The sequence below is a fragment of the Arachis ipaensis genome, chromosome B06 (genome assembly GCF_000816755.2).
Source record: "Arachis ipaensis cultivar K30076 chromosome B06, Araip1.1, whole genome shotgun sequence".
In the NCBI taxonomy this organism is placed as follows: domain Eukaryota; kingdom Viridiplantae; phylum Streptophyta; class Magnoliopsida; order Fabales; family Fabaceae; genus Arachis; species Arachis ipaensis.
In genome coordinates, this window is record NC_029790.2 from 25,001,429 (window position 1) to 25,018,209 (window position 16,781).

At 36.6% G+C, this 16,781-nt stretch overlaps 1 protein-coding gene across 1 annotated transcript; it reads right to left on the reverse strand.

The window, feature by feature from the left end:
• LOC107646715 (probable dolichyl pyrophosphate Man9GlcNAc2 alpha-1,3-glucosyltransferase) lies at positions 7,017 to 9,610 on the reverse strand. Its single transcript, XM_021104307.1, has 5 exons — positions 9,183 to 9,610; positions 8,687 to 8,864; positions 8,472 to 8,585; positions 7,784 to 7,945; positions 7,017 to 7,306 (listed from the first exon to the last, which is right to left on the reverse strand). The coding sequence occupies exons 1-5, from the start codon at positions 9,593 to 9,595 to the stop codon at positions 7,133 to 7,135; spliced, it is 1,041 nt and encodes a 346-aa protein (XP_020959966.1). The 5' UTR covers positions 9,596 to 9,610; the 3' UTR covers positions 7,017 to 7,132.

The following is a 16,781-nucleotide window of genomic DNA, read 5'->3' on the forward strand; positions in this document are numbered from 1 at the left end:
TCTATCCTTGTGCAAAGTATGGACTATTATATATTGATGGAAAGCCCTGGATGTCTACTTTCCAACGCAATTGGAAGCATGCCATTTCGAGTTCTGTAGCTCCAGAAAATCCACTTTGAGTGCAGGGAGGTCAGAATCCAACAGCATCAGCAGTCCTTTTTCAGCCTGAATCAGATTTTTGCTCAGCTCCCTCAATTTTAGCCAGAAAAATACCTGAAATTACAGAAAAACACACAACTCATAGTAAAGTCCAAAAATATGAATTTTTCCTAAAAACTACTAGAAATAGACTAAAAACTAACTAAAACATACCCTAAACTATATGAAATTATCCCCAAAAAGCGTATAAAATATCCGCTCATCAAAAAGTAATTTGTCTAGTCCCAACAAAATATAGCATAGGATGTGAGGATATTCCCTCCACATGTAAACAAGGAGTTATCTGGAGCTTTCAACTACCCATATGTTAGATCCTTTTGGTGGAATTTTTCTTCGGCTTTCCTCTAACCCGCCGAAGTATGCTCTTTGTATCAGGAGCTGTGAATGGAGTTCTAACCTCCATACGTTTGTTCCTTGGTTGGTTGCGGCGCACAGGAGGTAAAGCACGGTTGTCAAGGGCATTCAAGGCAGCTCCAATGGATATATTCTTGTGACATAGGATGATGTCCAATATTATTTCCAGCCTGTATAACTTGACGACGTCCTGCATATAAAAATCAATGTTAAAGAAATGCTTATCGGTACAGACATTGACATTTGAATACAAAATATGGTAATAAGGTATATAGGTTAGCGAGCTCACATATTCCCAGTAATTTAGTTTCTTGTCTTCGGTCCAGTACTCCATGTATTTTATTGTATACACACCACAGTCAAATCTAAGCGAACAGAAAAAATGTAATTTTATTAGTAGAACAACCCAATGTAACTAAACAATTAATACATTGCGAGTTCTTGGAGGGAAGAGTCACCCATTTGGCTGAATTGGCACAGAGGCATAAGTGCAAGGAAGGCTTTTTTGTGTGGGCCTATAAGTTGGGATGGCCACCTGTGCAATGTCTTCAATGATCCTCGCCTAAGACACAAATAACTAAACTTAAACGGAATACTAGAAAAACGGTTAAATAGAGCTTAATAGGGATGAGCTGGTGAGGTACCGCATATGAATCTAGCCTGCTCCGTGCTGTATCAGGTTTACTGTATATGCTATACAATACAAACAGCCTTTTCCTGGATACATCAAATGCATACACCCACCAGTGACGGGTGATACATACAGGGAAAAACCACTGCACAACCAACCATTGTAACTAGGTATATTACTTGCATTTACAAAGAAAAACAAATATCTTTTGTGATAGTGCTACGATAATAGTAAGTTATTGCACTGCAAACATACGTACCCAATTTCTATTTGAAGCCATTTCCTTGTCGAAATAACTAGTATCAGCACTAAAGTTTTGACCCAATCCGACATACGTTGGATTCGGTCCATCATGATAGTTTTTCAGATTCTTTGTGACCAAAACCATTTCCTGTACAAGTACGAATTATCAAAAGTTCATAAATTGTACTGTAAATAAATCTTTAATATTGACGTTTCCTTACCAGAATCCCGGGACACACGCAATAAAAGTCACACGTGAATCTTTTGAGACCTGAATCATTGAATGCGTAACACATCCAGTGTACAACCTACATAACCGATTTGTAAACTATCAATGTCGACAACGCGTGAGCAACAAACAAACTGCAAAAACATGATTTTTCGTTACATACCTTGTTATTTAGCCATGCACGTGGTCTCAGTGTGCACACATCCTTCCTTGATAGCACTAGGTGTGGTCTACCCTCATATGACGCCAAAGTTTCGTGGCTATCAAGAGAAGTGTTCACAGCCCATCCTCTGATTCTTTGTTCTTCCCGCTCGGTGATTTTCCGACCCGAAGTAATGGATGAATAGGTCGGGGAGGAGAGGGTGAGGGTGATTTAAAGAGTTGCGTCAGACCAAGAGAGAAAGAGGGGCGTTGTGGACTTGGAGTGCGGTAGGAAGAACCTCTAGGAATGATTGCCTGGATCGGGTCTATGCTAACGGGTCTCGATAGGTAAACGCCTTTTTCTATATTTGCCCAAATCATTTCGCACTCCGGATCCCGCTGAGATAAGATGGCAGGATGCCTGTTTGGAATTAAAAATAAATGCAGTGGTCAACCTTAGGAATTGTTTGGGAGGCTATTTAAACAAAAAAAAATTATACTACTACCGGAAATAATGTTATGTAATAATAACTTTCCTGTCAAAAAATTCAGAAGAATATTCCTCAACCTCTGGAAATTCAACCAATTCTGTTGATGGTGTTTTTAGTTCAGGAGCAACTGTCTCAGTTGGTTGATTAGTTGAGTGCAACTGCATGCTTGTGATGATTTTCCCTTCTACCATACCGCGCTGAGGTGTCTTCCTTTGAAGAGTTTTGATGCGGATTCTGATGCCAATGGGCTGGTCATCGTCGTCATCATCTTCTGAAGTCCCTGTTTGATGGGTTGTGCGCAATGATGCCCTGCTAAATCCCCCTTTCATGGTGGATCCTTGAAACCACAATATCAAACAAGTTTTTCACAAACTCCTCAAAGTGGTTTCACAGTACACAGAGAACCCAATGCTAAATGACAGAGCATTACACTTAGGTTTATTAAATAATGACACAACCAATAACCAGTTTAACAATAACTTTAACCATTGCAGATGTTCCAAACTGCATAGCTGCAAGTAACAAATACTAACAAGGAACATCTTGATCACCTTATGGTCCTCTTTTTTCTTTGTCTTATTAGTCGTGCCTGCATCCTCAGCCCTCATAGATGGTTGAGGTGTCATCCTTGATACAGATCTCCGGCGCAATCTCTTTGCAATTGGCTCGTCGTCATCGTCATCACCGTCCGACGCAACTGCATGTGTATCCGGGTCCTTGGAAACCTCTCTAACTCCATCCAAGCGAGAAGATTCCTTAAATCACATCAACAGCACAACTTCAACGTAAATGAAAGGTAAACATAGGCCTGACAGTTTACACGATCTATGTTTAACCACGAAAAAAATGTTAATCCTAACTCACTTTTCTGTGGTCCACGTCTACTTGTTCAGGGCTTGGGTCACTTGTTTCCTCCATAGCAGCATCCTTCTTGCCATCATCTTCATTCCGGCCAGGTTCACCGCAATCCTGTTGGTGGCCATTAACTAGTAAGAAGACACATACATCTAACGTAGCATTTATCAAATACGGACATAATAAATGACACAACCGTTAGCGACATCTTCCATTGCTTAATAATAAAATGCAAAGTCATCATATTCATTCACTCAAAAAATCCATTTTGCAGTCAATCGCATCATAAATCGAGCTATGAGTTAAAAATTGACTATTTTAGCACATAAGCAACAAATTGATTACCTCCGGTTGAATAGTTTCTGCCATAGCGCTAAGTTCCTTTGCAGTCCATGCGGAAAGCCACGGCTCAGGTTCTTGACAACCCTCGAGTTCACCGTGCTTTAGCTTCTGAAAGTACAACACCTGGAGATATTGTAAGAAGATGTCAGCTTCAGGGATGCACATCTTAGTCATATTACATTGAATTTTAAATTAACAGCATTACCAGCAACCCAAGCATGCAGCCCTCACAGGATTTGTTATTTTTATGTTGGTACTTCTTAATTGCCTATTCTAGAAAATTAAAAATATGCAATGGCCAATGATATCTCGCCGGATCAGATACATCAAGGACTGTGTCGATGTGCCATGGGGAGATTACATGTTGCACGGTCGGGCACAAAAACATCTTCAGCACCAGTAGAATGAAGTGTCTCCTAAACTCCATCCTGTCATCTTCGGTATCCATTGGACAATGCCTGACAAAATGCCTCAGCTGCACAGTTTTCAATCTATGATACCTTGTTTTAATTGACACATGAGCAGCATTGCTACTGTCAAATGGTGGAAAGTCATCAACTGCACCATGGATATGTAAAAGATAGGGCAATATGGATAGTGTCATACGTAGATAATAGCAATGAACATGAAGACCGAAACAACACTAAACAATTCAGTGGTATGTAATAAGTAAAGGTATACTCACCCCCAGGTGGGATACCAAAAAGACGCTGAAAGAGCTCCGGCAAAATACAGATGTTCCCATTTTCTAGCTTGAGGGTGCTCGTTTTAGTGTCATAGGCTTTGGCCAACATCACCATTATGCCTTGCCTCACTTGCCACTTCGGAACAAGCTTCAGGAAACCAAAACCAATTTCTTCAATCTCATCAAGCTTTGCTTGATCCTGATTGGTTTCCAGTTCTTTGAACAAGTCGGCGATGTAACATGGTGAGCATCTTGTCTCTAGTAATTTCTAGAAAACATACGACGGGACAGTAAGAATAAAAAAATTGAATACGAACTATAACAAGAACACAAAATTGTGTATGAGTTGTTACCGGCTTTCCCATATATATAAGTTGATCTCTGCGTAAATAGCAGAAATTGATTCCAATTATAATCTTCACCTGTGTTATCCAAAGTCAACTACTCTAACATAACAGAAATTAATAAAGAAAAAAAGTATTTATTTAACCTACTTATAATCATAGTACACTAATCTAATGTACAAGACACATCTGAGATAAAGTACGAACACCGTCACAGGCAAATTATTAGACACCAATTATATTCTTAATTTGCTAACATAAAAATCCTAGATATATTTCAAAAAATTAGCTAAGTGTTAAAAGAAGCCTCAACCATTGTACAATCATTGTGGACCATTGCTCTTGTTGCAAAAAAAATTACCGCATCTTCTTAACGTATTTGTATAATCATATGCCCAATTTCAGTAAGGAAAAAAATTTTACTGCACAATACAAAAAGACTATGTATGCTTAAAATATACACTCATCCTCAAATGAAATTGTGGCTCCATGTATTACAAGAAAATTCACCGAAAGATATATTAACCTACCATGGACAACACACATTAAGCAAATTAAACTGAGAAAAAAAATATGAGTGAATGATGCTAAAGTGAACAAGACACATCTAAGGATTAGTTGGTGTACTCCCAAATAAAAAATATAGAGCGAAAAAATTTAAATTTAATTTGCTAATATAAATCTCATTTAACCATTTCTAAAATCGCAAATATCTAATTAAAAATACATTGATCTGAATGCATTGCTGAAAATAGATTGTCATTCTCAACTGAATTTATTGCCATGTGTATGACAAGAAAATTCACTACAAGACACATTAAAAAAAAATATGAGTGAATGATCTAAAATGAACAAGACACATGCAAGGATAAGTTGTTGTACTTCCAAATAAAAATTATAGAGCTAAAAAATACAAATTCAATTTGCTAATATAAAGCTCATTTAACCATTCCTAAAACTGCAAATATCTAGTAAAAAACATATGGATCTGAATGCATTGCTGAAAATAGATTGTCATTCTCAACTGAATTTATTGCCATGTGTATGACAAGAAAATTCACTACAAGACACATTAAAAAAAATGAGTGAATGATCTAAAATGAACAAGACACATGCAAGGATAAGTTGTTGTACTCCCAAATAAAAATTATAGAGCCAAAAAATACAAATTCAATTTCCTAATATAAAGCTCATTTAACCATTCCTAAAACCGCAAATATCTAATAAAAAACACATGGATCTCAATGCATTGCTCAAAATATATTGTCATTCTCAACTGAATTTATTGCTATGTATATCACAAGAAATCTCACTACAAAACACATTAAGTCACTATAAAAAAAGTCGCATTAAGCAAATTAAGTTGAGAAAAAAAATAGAAAAAATAAATAAGACACATCTGAGGTTAATTACTTGTACTCTCAAACTAAAATTGATAGATCCAAAAATTACAACACCAATCTGGAAACAAAAAGGTAATATAAAATTTTTCTTCCATAAGAGCAACATGTTAAATCAGATCACACCAATCACATAAACAATTTGCACACTGTAACTCAGTGGATCAAGAAACGACAAACCATTTAAAATAAAAAAATTGGATCCCAATTCGCTTTTAAACACAAACAACGATTACATCAATTATTTAGCCTAATTGTAAAATAATATTACCAACTTGAGTACGAAAATAGACATGTCAAAAAAGCAAACATACCCACAAAATTATCTCAAAATTTAATAAAGACACATCTGAATAAATCATATTACTAAAGTATGTTACACTTAAAAAATTATATTATAACATCCTTCTATCATAAATAAATTATATCAATAAAGTTCCTGCAACAATTTTAAATCTCAAAACTGATGAAAAGGTACTAAATAATCTGACAACAACAACAACTTTGTCAACGAGGGTGACCACAGTGACACTAAACTAAATAATGTTTTCCTGTCTGCAAATAACACAACATAGACATACGGAATAAACTACAAATAACCACGACGAAAAAAAAAATTTGAATAACTGATCACAACATTTTTGTCAAAGAACTGATGCAACACAGTATAAGCAACCTCCTTCGTATAGGAACAAGATCACCAAAAAAACACTTCAATACACCAACACCCAAGTTCGTTCACAGCCAAGAGACACAGACACATGTTTAATCCTTCTCAATTCAAAAAATGTAATACTCAGATTTACACACCTATACAAGCACCTAATTTAAATCTCAAATACCCACTAACCTCGTAGTGTCGCGGTGGTGCCCAAGTTGGTTCAAGGCCGGACACCCAGATGCGTCTTCAAGGCTCCTCTGATGAGCGCCTGCAACAGACCAAACGACTTCGCAGCAAATATCGGACGATAATCTAGACGTGGTGGTTTCGTCGCCCGCCGGAGTTGACTTTCCCTTGACGGCGGAGACCGGCGGAGACGGTAACAAAGGATTTTATTTGGCCCTGGATGCGGATAAGGAAGGTTGGGAGAGATAGTCCACCGTCAGTCAATTTGGGGCTATGGTAATTTAGGTTAATGTGGTAAATTAGGATTAAACCATAGTTAACTTAGATGTGGCTTTATTTAGTAGATGGACTTCATGCCCAGCCCAACTCAAGTTGGCAGATTTTGGCAGATAAAAAGTTGGTAACGTAGCACTACTGATCAATTGAAGGAAGACAAGTTATAACCGTTGCAATTAAGCTGAGAAGCCTCAGTGACTCTGATGTAAATAATCTCTTCCACTTGATGATAATGGAAGAGGCACACCAAAAGTTGGCCACATAATCCTCAAATATTCCTCTTTCAAAAGGAGCAAGGCGTGAGAGGACCTGTTACAAGGACCATCCATACCCAAGGTTCTTATCAAATATCAAAAATAGTTTTAGCATCATGGAAGACAGACATCTCTTAACTAAATTTCTCAATTCACCAGTTGAACTTACTTTACTACCACATGTATACATAAAACACTCAGTCGGACTTATTCTAGACGGCTAGACCTACTGTTTCTATATCAAATAACAGACTTTCTAATATCACATTTAAGACCCCAAAAACCAGGTAGAAGCATCATATGTAACTTTTATTAAGAAAAAATAGACTATCAAGCAATCAAATAAATAACAAATAGCACAGGTAGGAACTATTAAAATCTCTGTTCAAATAAAGCACAGCAGTAATGTTAAATGGATTCCAATTCCATGCATCAAGGGCATACAGCAAATGGAATGAATAATCTAACTTCTGGTGGGTTTAGGATTAAATCTACTTTCTAGCAGCCAATGATAACAATTTCAATATTTTACCTCCAAAATGGAATCCTTTGAATACAGATAAGGCCACCACACAGCTGCAAAGGTTCCCAAAACATAAAACCCTAGTTTTGATACCTCAAAGAGCGGATGTTTATGCCTCAAGCATTTACCCAGGAGATGGCTGAAAAAAGCAGGGACAAAATATGCACTCATATGTAAAAGAGTAACTAACAACAGTTATCAAATCCCAATCGATGATAAAGACAAAAAATAAAGAAAATGCAGATTCAGACTTAGCTTATCCACCAACATTGTTGTGTCCCACATTACTTCAATATTTTTTTCCTTGCAAATGTATGTTTATGGAAACTAGGTACAAAATTCAAACTAAACAAATAACAGATTGAATTGCCATTTACTGACTGCAATCCATTTAAGACATCAGTATCAAGATTGGTCAAGTAAAATGTCAATAGATTTTATTTGACACAAAGCAATAATACAGCCTAAAGATATATCAAGATACAATTCACCATACACATATTAACGTATAATTAAGAGACATATGAATGACCATTCACCATGCACACAAAATATACACACACACCCAACTTTCTAGTGACAATTCCACCTGGACAGGGTTGAGCAATTCTAATACATGGTAGACTATGTATAATAGCTGAAAGCAGTAAAAGAAATTAATGACAAATAGACCCATACTAAGATCAGAGATTAAAACCTGCTTATGATTTAGAGCTAGACAATACAAAACACATGCTACAAGATCCTTCCCAGAGAGGACACCAGCAACAGCTCCAATGGTAAATCCCAAGCTGATGCAGTTGTATTGAAATACAACACATATAACAGTCAACGTTAGAACACTACAAACCTGAAAAATACCTAAAGGGTTAAGGGCATAAACAACAAAAGAATTTCTATGCAAACCTGAAAGTGACCATGGTCAATTAAGATCAAACAAGGGTTTAACAAAAGCATGGCAATGTGCCATCCTATGTCACTTTTACGACTCCTTGAAGGTTGACCATAACGAACAATAACAAAGTACAGAACAGCTGGAAAGAATATCAACAAATCAAATGATAACACTGTCCACCTCATTAGTAGTTTTCTGTAGAGTTCAAAATAAATTATCAATAAAGTCAAAATACTCAGTACTAGCTCAAAACCTAAATAGAAAGCATTAAAATTGTAACAATTGATAAGATCTTAAATGGACAAACTATCTTTTGTCCCCCAAAATATAAATATCTCATGCGTGATTTAGCCACTAATTTAAATTGAAACATGGTTTAGTTGTTGAATTATGCACATAATTTAAACCAGGGACTAAATGAAAAGAGTGGCACACTTTCAAATTCCAAGAACCAAATACCATTTCTTTCAACTGATCTGTTAAACTATGAAAGAAAATGGGTAAAATACGCACCCGAGATAAGATTCATGACCTCTGGATGTGACAAGGGAAACAGATTCAGGGTGAACAAATCCCAGAAAAAGGCCATGAATGAAACTCTGGTAAGCAGTGAGTGGTGGATAATCAAGACCCCAGTAACTCAAATCATTGCTGGTGCTGTTTCTATACCATTCTTGAATTGGGAGATTGATGGTGATCTCCATCCAATGCCTCTGTGCCTCATAGTCACCAAATTTCGGAGGGTTAGCGAAACCGGAGTAAGAGTGGAGGGACACTGCGGCACGAACCAAAACCACAAACAATCCAACAATAAGGAATGTAGTTGTTGTTCCCTTGTGCTCCAGCCACCACCACCACCAGCAACATTGGTTTCCATCACCATCAACTACACTAACAGTGTAACTAGTCTCCTTTCCTTTCACCATTTCAGCAAGCAGCCAATTTCATAAGACTGCATTCGAAAACTGAAAGTGAGAAATTGCTTTCAGTCTAAATCGTGTGGTTGATTGATAACTACATAATTGAATTTAATTGAATTGAACTATATTATTTGGAATGTGTATGAAAATGAATCTGAATTTCTATGTTGACAATTTTGAACATTATTAATAGCTCAAAGTATAGCAACATGATACTAACCAAGGTTGCGAGAACCGACCGGTCAATGAACCGGTAAGGTGACTGGTTCACTGGTTTAGTGGTTCGACCGGAATTCAACCGGTTTAATTAAATATTAAATAAAATTATTAAAAATTCAATGTATAATTTTAAATATTTAAATTCAATAATTTATAAACTAATAAAATTGAAAATTTCACAATTTCACATAATAAATTATACATAACTTATCAATAAAAATTCATAAACAATTTCAAACATCAAAATTTATAACTAAAATAGATCAAGACGCACCTAAATGACAAACACATAATGTTCTAACAACAAAAAAAATCAACAATCAAATTTTCAACTTAACAAAAGTACTAATCATCAAAACTTCAGCAACAATTCCCATAATCAGCAACAATATCATTTCAATACCATAATAAGGAAAATCAGCAACAATTCCCATAATCAGTGACAATTCCCGTAATTCTGATTTCTGAATCAAAATACACATCAGCAACAAAAATTAAATTGAATCTACAGTTGGTAGCCACTCAAGGAGCACCACAAGATTGATGCATCTTGAAACCAACAAATACTGTAATGGCTTCTAGATCCTTGAAGCCACTGGGCATAGATACAAAATGTAGAACCTTTACCTCAAATTGGAGTGTTGATCATTATCTCCCTCTGATAATTCTAACTTGTCATAATTATCAACTACCAAAGTATCTAACAGAGGAAAATGTTCAATATCAAGTGGCAGGGACCTTAGACTACAACAACTAGTTTTATGAATAAACAAACTACAATGATATGCAATGCCAAAAATAGGCCAATGATGAAATAATAAAGGTTTCTCTCTTCAATTCTATGTTCAAGCTTATAGCAAACCAGAATCAACAGAATAATACAGTTGAAATAGTCTTCCTTCTTAATTCTTATATACCTCAAAGAATTTCATACAAAATGAAAATTGAACATAATACACAGCTTTAAAACAAAAACAAAACAACACTTAGAAATCAATCACCTCTTCCAAACACAGCCTTAAAACAAAACAGAACAACATTCAGAGTATGAGCATTGATCACAAAAAATTGATTTCTGAAACAAAACAAAAACAGCAGAACAACATTCAGAGTTTGAGCATTGATCACAAAATATTGATTTATGAAACAAAACAAAAATAGAAGAACAACATTCAGAGCTTGAGCATTGATAACAAAAAATTGATTTCTGAAACAAAACAAACACAGCAGAATAACATTCAGAGTTTGAGCATTGATCATAAAATATTGATTTATGAAACAAAACAAAAACAGAAGAACATTCAGAGTTTGAGCATTGATAACAAAAAAATGATTTCTGAAACAAAACAAACATAGCAAAACCAGCAGAACAGTATTTAGAGTTTGAGCATTGATCATAAAAAAATTGATTTCTGAAACAAAACAATGAAAACAGAAAATTTTTTTTCCTTTAGAAGAAGAAAACAATGAAAACATGAAGCATATAATAAATCAATGATCACCAATATCCAGCAAGAATCTCAAAGACAAACATAAATACATAACAACAATTTAGCAAATAAACAAGAACAAGACCTAAATAGAAAATCCAACAAATTAAATTGCAGAAACCTAACAATTTAACAAATTAAAACAACAACAGCCCAACAATTTAGCAAATTATCAACTTAACAAGTTCAAGAACAGAAGAATACTAATGCAAGTGGAATCATCATGCTAATATGTTTTCTACAAAGATGCTATTGGTGCAGCTAAAATTTCCTAATTACTAAGATCCAATTATTCTAACTTCACATGCAATCAACTTACTAAGTTTCTAAGAGCTACAAATGATAAAACCAACCCGAAATATGGTTAAAGCATTTCATCAAACATGTTGAGCACGGTAAACTGAAATCAAAATAAGAGAATCCAAAGCTTAATATCAATGTGATAGAGAAGAGAACAAAACTATTGTATACTTTATTTCAGTCTATCAAAAAAATAGAAACCACTACCAAATCAAATAGTTACTTATTGTAATAGAAATAAGAAGTTGCAGAGTTTGAAGCAGAGTATTGGTGTTGTATGAGTGTATTGTCTGGTGGCGGGTTCAGGGAACTCACGGCGGCAACAAAAGAGAGCAGTTTGACGGCTAAGTGGAGCACGCGGGTTGGTCGCAGAGTTTGAAGCAGAGCAACGTGGCTTCCAGACGAACGCGCGAATGCGAACCCGAACGGTGAACACCGAGCAAACTTGAACGGCGAAGAACGCGAACGTGAACGGCAAACAAACGGCGGTGGAAGCGCGGCTGAGCAGACAAAGACGACGAACGCCAAGCTCGAGGAAGCAGCTGCGATCGGTGACAGCGAATAGGGGTTGAAGACTTGGAGCACGAGGGAAGCTAGATAGACGAACGGACGGCGGCAATATGCCACTCCTTGCGGCGGTGGTGTAGGCTTACAGTGCTAGGGTTTTTTGGCTGAGTTTCTGTGAATGAAAGAAAGGGAAGGAGAAAGGGAGAAAGAAACAAAGGACCGGAGGAGCTTCAGAAGCAAGAGTGAAAGTAAGCCAAATTTACCAAAAACGATGCCATTCCATTTAAACCGGTCAGTTTCCTGTCTGATTCAACCGGCCGGTCGGCGGTTCTTCTCCGATTTTTGGAGAAACAGTTTCAGGGGACAAACCAGACCATAATTGCTGCCGGTTCATGATTAGACCGGTCGAATTGGCTGATCCGGTCCAGTTTTTAGAACGTTGCTACAACTAGAGAATCTTAAAAATTAATTAGAAAAAAAGATGAAACTAAAGAAGCATTAGCCTACCGGAGAGATGGCGAGAGATGAACAGCGATGATAGAGTGAGCTCGCGGTGACAGTGAGAGACGGAACTGCCGGCGAAGACAAAGAGATTAAGCATACAAAATGATTCCAAGTCACAGCAAACAAAATTCAAAATCCAGCTAACAAAAATCATGAACAAAATTAAGTAATTAACCAAACTAAATGATTTCTAGTCACAGAAGATAATATATGATATAATATAACATCATAAAGGTGATGAACATTGTACGAAGACATCAAAAGTAACTAGAATTTTCAGAACATTGTAATAAAAAATTTCAGAACCAGTAATCACAAGAATGAACAGCGCAAAATTCAGGCTAGAATACACAAATAAATAAATACTAAAAAATGGAGAAAAGGAGAAGACCTACCTAACGGTGGCGAGGGAAGCACGAACAGAGGAGACGGTGACGGAGGCACGGTGAACACAGAGAGCGCGCGCTCGAACAGAGGAGACAACGTCAAGCTCCTGCGACGGGGCCGAGATTCCACACGAGATGGGGCTGCGGGGTTGAGGTGGCTGCGGGCGGTGGGGCTGGGTCACTAGGTGGCTAAGGCATGAGTTGTTGATTTCTTCTTTCAATTTCAGAGAGGAGAGGGGGGAAATGGATCCTCTCCATTTTTTTTAACACTTGAGAGAATAAAGTGTGATCTCACACCTTTAATTCTATAAGTGGGATAAAAAATAAATAGGATAGAGAGAGCAATGAAGGGTGAGATTAAACACTAGACACCATCCAGTTTTTTTCCACTGGAGAGGATCCACTCCCGGAGAGGGGTGGGAGTGTGAATACCCAAATGGGGGCTGCGGTGCATTGAATGGGTAGCTGATTTAGGGGTTTTTTATTTTTAATGTAAAACGGCGCAGTTTTGACGTTTTTGCCAAACCGGAAACTTCCTAAAAAACCTATCGGTTCAACCAGTTCTCCGGTTAACAGCCAGTTTGACCAATTTTCTGACTGGTTTTTTGCAAGCAGGTTTATGTGGTCAACCGAACCGACTTGGTAACCGGTTCCCAATTAACTCAGTTGAACCGGCCGGTCCAGTTCAATTTTCAGAATAATGATACTAACGGCAACCCAATCAAACTACATAGTCACAACAGTAATAAAAAAATCAAATTCAAAATTAAACTACCATTTTCAAAAATATTCAGAAAAATATTATGAAAGACTATAGCAAAACCAATATAAATTTGAACAATACCTAAAAAATGGGAGAAAAAGCTTTACTTAGTGGCGAAGAGAATGATAATGTGGAGAGATGATCACTACGGCGGAAGAAGGAGTGGAATGCTGTGTCGACGGCGAGATCGAGGAAGGGAGAACTGGCGAAGGGAGGAGACAGCAGCAGCTGCTGGAGGGTGTGGGAAGATTTCAAATAAAAATCGGTTGTCATCTTCGATGAGGGCATTTTCAAAATTCATTCAACTGACTTTAAAAGTCCAAAAAAAGGGATTATTCATCAATAATTTTGAGTAATTACCCAATTCGGTTCCCAAAAATTTTAAAAGCATAAATTTTAGTCCCTAAAAAATTAATACATAGATCAATTTCTATCATTTTTTCCATCAAACATATCAGTCTCCAGTCTATTTTCTGGTGTGACTCATCAACGAAGATTACTGACTTGGCATGTTAACTCGCACACGTGGCTGTTAAGTGTCCACGTGTGCAAGGAGGACAAAATAGTCCCTGGGCTTGTTAATTAAAACATTGTCGTATTCAAAATAGGATGAAACATTACGCCCAATTCTCACCTCTTCTTTCCCTCCATATGTCTTCATCCTCTCAAAAAGACAGCAAACCCCATCATCCACTCTCCATTTTATATAGAAACTTTATACCCCTGTAACCTCATCTCTCACATCACCCCATCACCATGAACGTTAGGACTCCGTTCATCATCATCACGGCCGTCAATTACTTCCGTTGTCTTCGAATCGAACGAAGCGTTGCGGTGGATGCCACGATAGCAACGAGGTTTTTACTAAATACTGACAGTCTAGCAGGAGAGCACATAATCTTTGTTAGGCTAATTTAAAGGATACAATAATATTTTACTTGATTAATCCATTAATTTTGTTGGATGGTTAGGGTTTAGTGATGGTAAAAACTTATGAGCTGTAATGGTGTTTAGTCTATATGGGTTTTGTTTTTGTTAAAAAAATACATCATGTTCAATAGTTATAAGCAACAAATAATGGTATGTTTGAGTTTGTAGTTTTGATTTTGTTAATGTTGGTCTATTTTAATTCTGTTTGTAGATGGAGTATTTTGTGATTCCCGTTTTTTACCTTAGAGGTCACTTTGTGCGAGATCATAAGGGTTTGTTGCTACATATTGATGGAAAAGTATACAAATTTCTCGAAATGAACATTGGCTTGCTATGTTTCTTTGATTTGAAAACTCTATTCAAAGGGTTAGGGTATCATGATTACAAAGCTATGTACTGGTTTGATTCTTCTGCCTCTGAGCTCGAGTCTGGATTACATCCCATAGAAGGAGATGCTCAGATCAATGAGTTATGTGCTTATAAAGAAAAGAATAAGGAGAGTCCAGAATTTGAGTTATACTTTAATCACCCAATAATGTTAGCTCCACTTGAGGATGAAGATCATGATTTTGAGTGTGATCAATCTTATAGTAGTGAAGATGAGTGTGTGGTGATAAGGAAAAAGACTGTTAAGAGTGAAAAAGAAAACAGACCATGAAGAAAATATGTGGAAGAAGAAGACAAAAAATGATATTAAAAGTAGGACCATAACTACAAGAAAGAATCAATTGAGTAGCAAAAAGGCTAGCAGCTCAACATATGGGAAGAATAAAGATGGACTTATTAGAACTGGCCCAAGTAGTGCTTCTAGGCTTATTACTGCTGCTAGGCCAATTGGTTCTAAGCCAATTAGTGTTGGGCCAAGTGGTTCTGCTAGGTCTAGTGTTGCTGGTGGGACAAGTGAGGCTGGTAGGCCTAGTAGTACTACAACAAGATCTGCTAAGCCTGGTGTTGGAGTTCATGGCATTAATGTTAATGAAGAGGATAAGGAGTGTGAGGAGGAGATAGATTAACTCTTGAGAGTTCTAAGGATGAGCGGGAGAGATATAAATTTCCACAATTCAATGAAGGGGATAGATTTGGTGAAGTTTATTTCAAATTAGGAATGGAATTTCGAACCATTGAAACATTCAAGAATGCTTTAAAAGACTATATCATATATGAAGGGAGAAAGATAAGATACATAAAGAATGACCAAAAGAGAATTAGGTGTGAGTGTAAGTATGGTGTTGTGAGGATTAAGAAACCTAGAAAATCAAAGAATAAAAAGAAGGAAATGTGGAGGATGCAAATGGAAAGGATAAAAATGAGCAGAATGGGGATGAAGAGAATGTGAATATGGAGAATAAGACTACCGAAGGAGGTGATGCTAGTGAAGATGTTAATGAAGATGCCCAAACTAATAATGAAAGTGATGTTGTCCAATCAAACAATAGGGTTGAAACTACTGCTGTTGTGAATGAAAATGGGCCTGAAAATGAGCCCAATAGTGGGCTTGCCAATGGGTCACCTTACCCATGGCTTATATGATGTGCATGGAATAATCAATTGAAGAGTTACCAGATAAAGACTGACAAGCGGATTTTTGTTAGTATAGAATTTCACAAATAATATCTCGTTGAAAGTATAGTTTCTAAACCAACAAGAATCCCTTTGTACAAAAAAAATTGTTTGTCACTAAAGCAAACCCAATAAAATTAATAACCGAAGTATTTAAACCTCGGGTCGTCTCTCAAGGAATTGCAGGGAGGTGTATTTATTATTGGTTATGGAAAAAGTATCTTTTTGGGTTTTTGAATAATGAACAGGAAAAGTAAATTGCAAGAATTAAAGTAATAACTAATAAAGCTCTTAGCAAGGTATGAGAACTGGAAATCCTATCCTAGTTATCCTTATCAATTGTGATGAGAATTGTTCATTACTCCCACTTAGTTAACCCTTACTAAATAAAGGAAAGTCAAGTGGACTAATCAATTTGATTCCTCAAGTCCTAGTCAACTCCTAAGGAAATACTAGCTTTAGAGAGATCCAAATCAACCAGCAAATTCCAATTATCAATCCACAAAGGAGTTTGATAACTCAAGTGTCACCAA

Bases quoted from the DNA above. Each gene is read 5' to 3' on its own strand.
- LOC107646715 (XM_021104307.1), bottom strand. From the start codon at position 9,595: ATGGTGAAAGGAAAGGAGACTAGTTACACTGTTAGTGTAGTTGATGGT. The intron at 7,946-8,471 runs GTTTTAATCTCT...ACTCTTTTACAT, and splicing joins TAGCTCTAAATCATAAGCAG to ATGAGTGCATATTTTGTCCC. The intron at 7,307-7,783 runs GTAAAATATTGA...TCCTTGTAACAG, and splicing joins CAAAGGATTCCATTTTGGAG to GTCCTCTCACGCCTTGCTCC.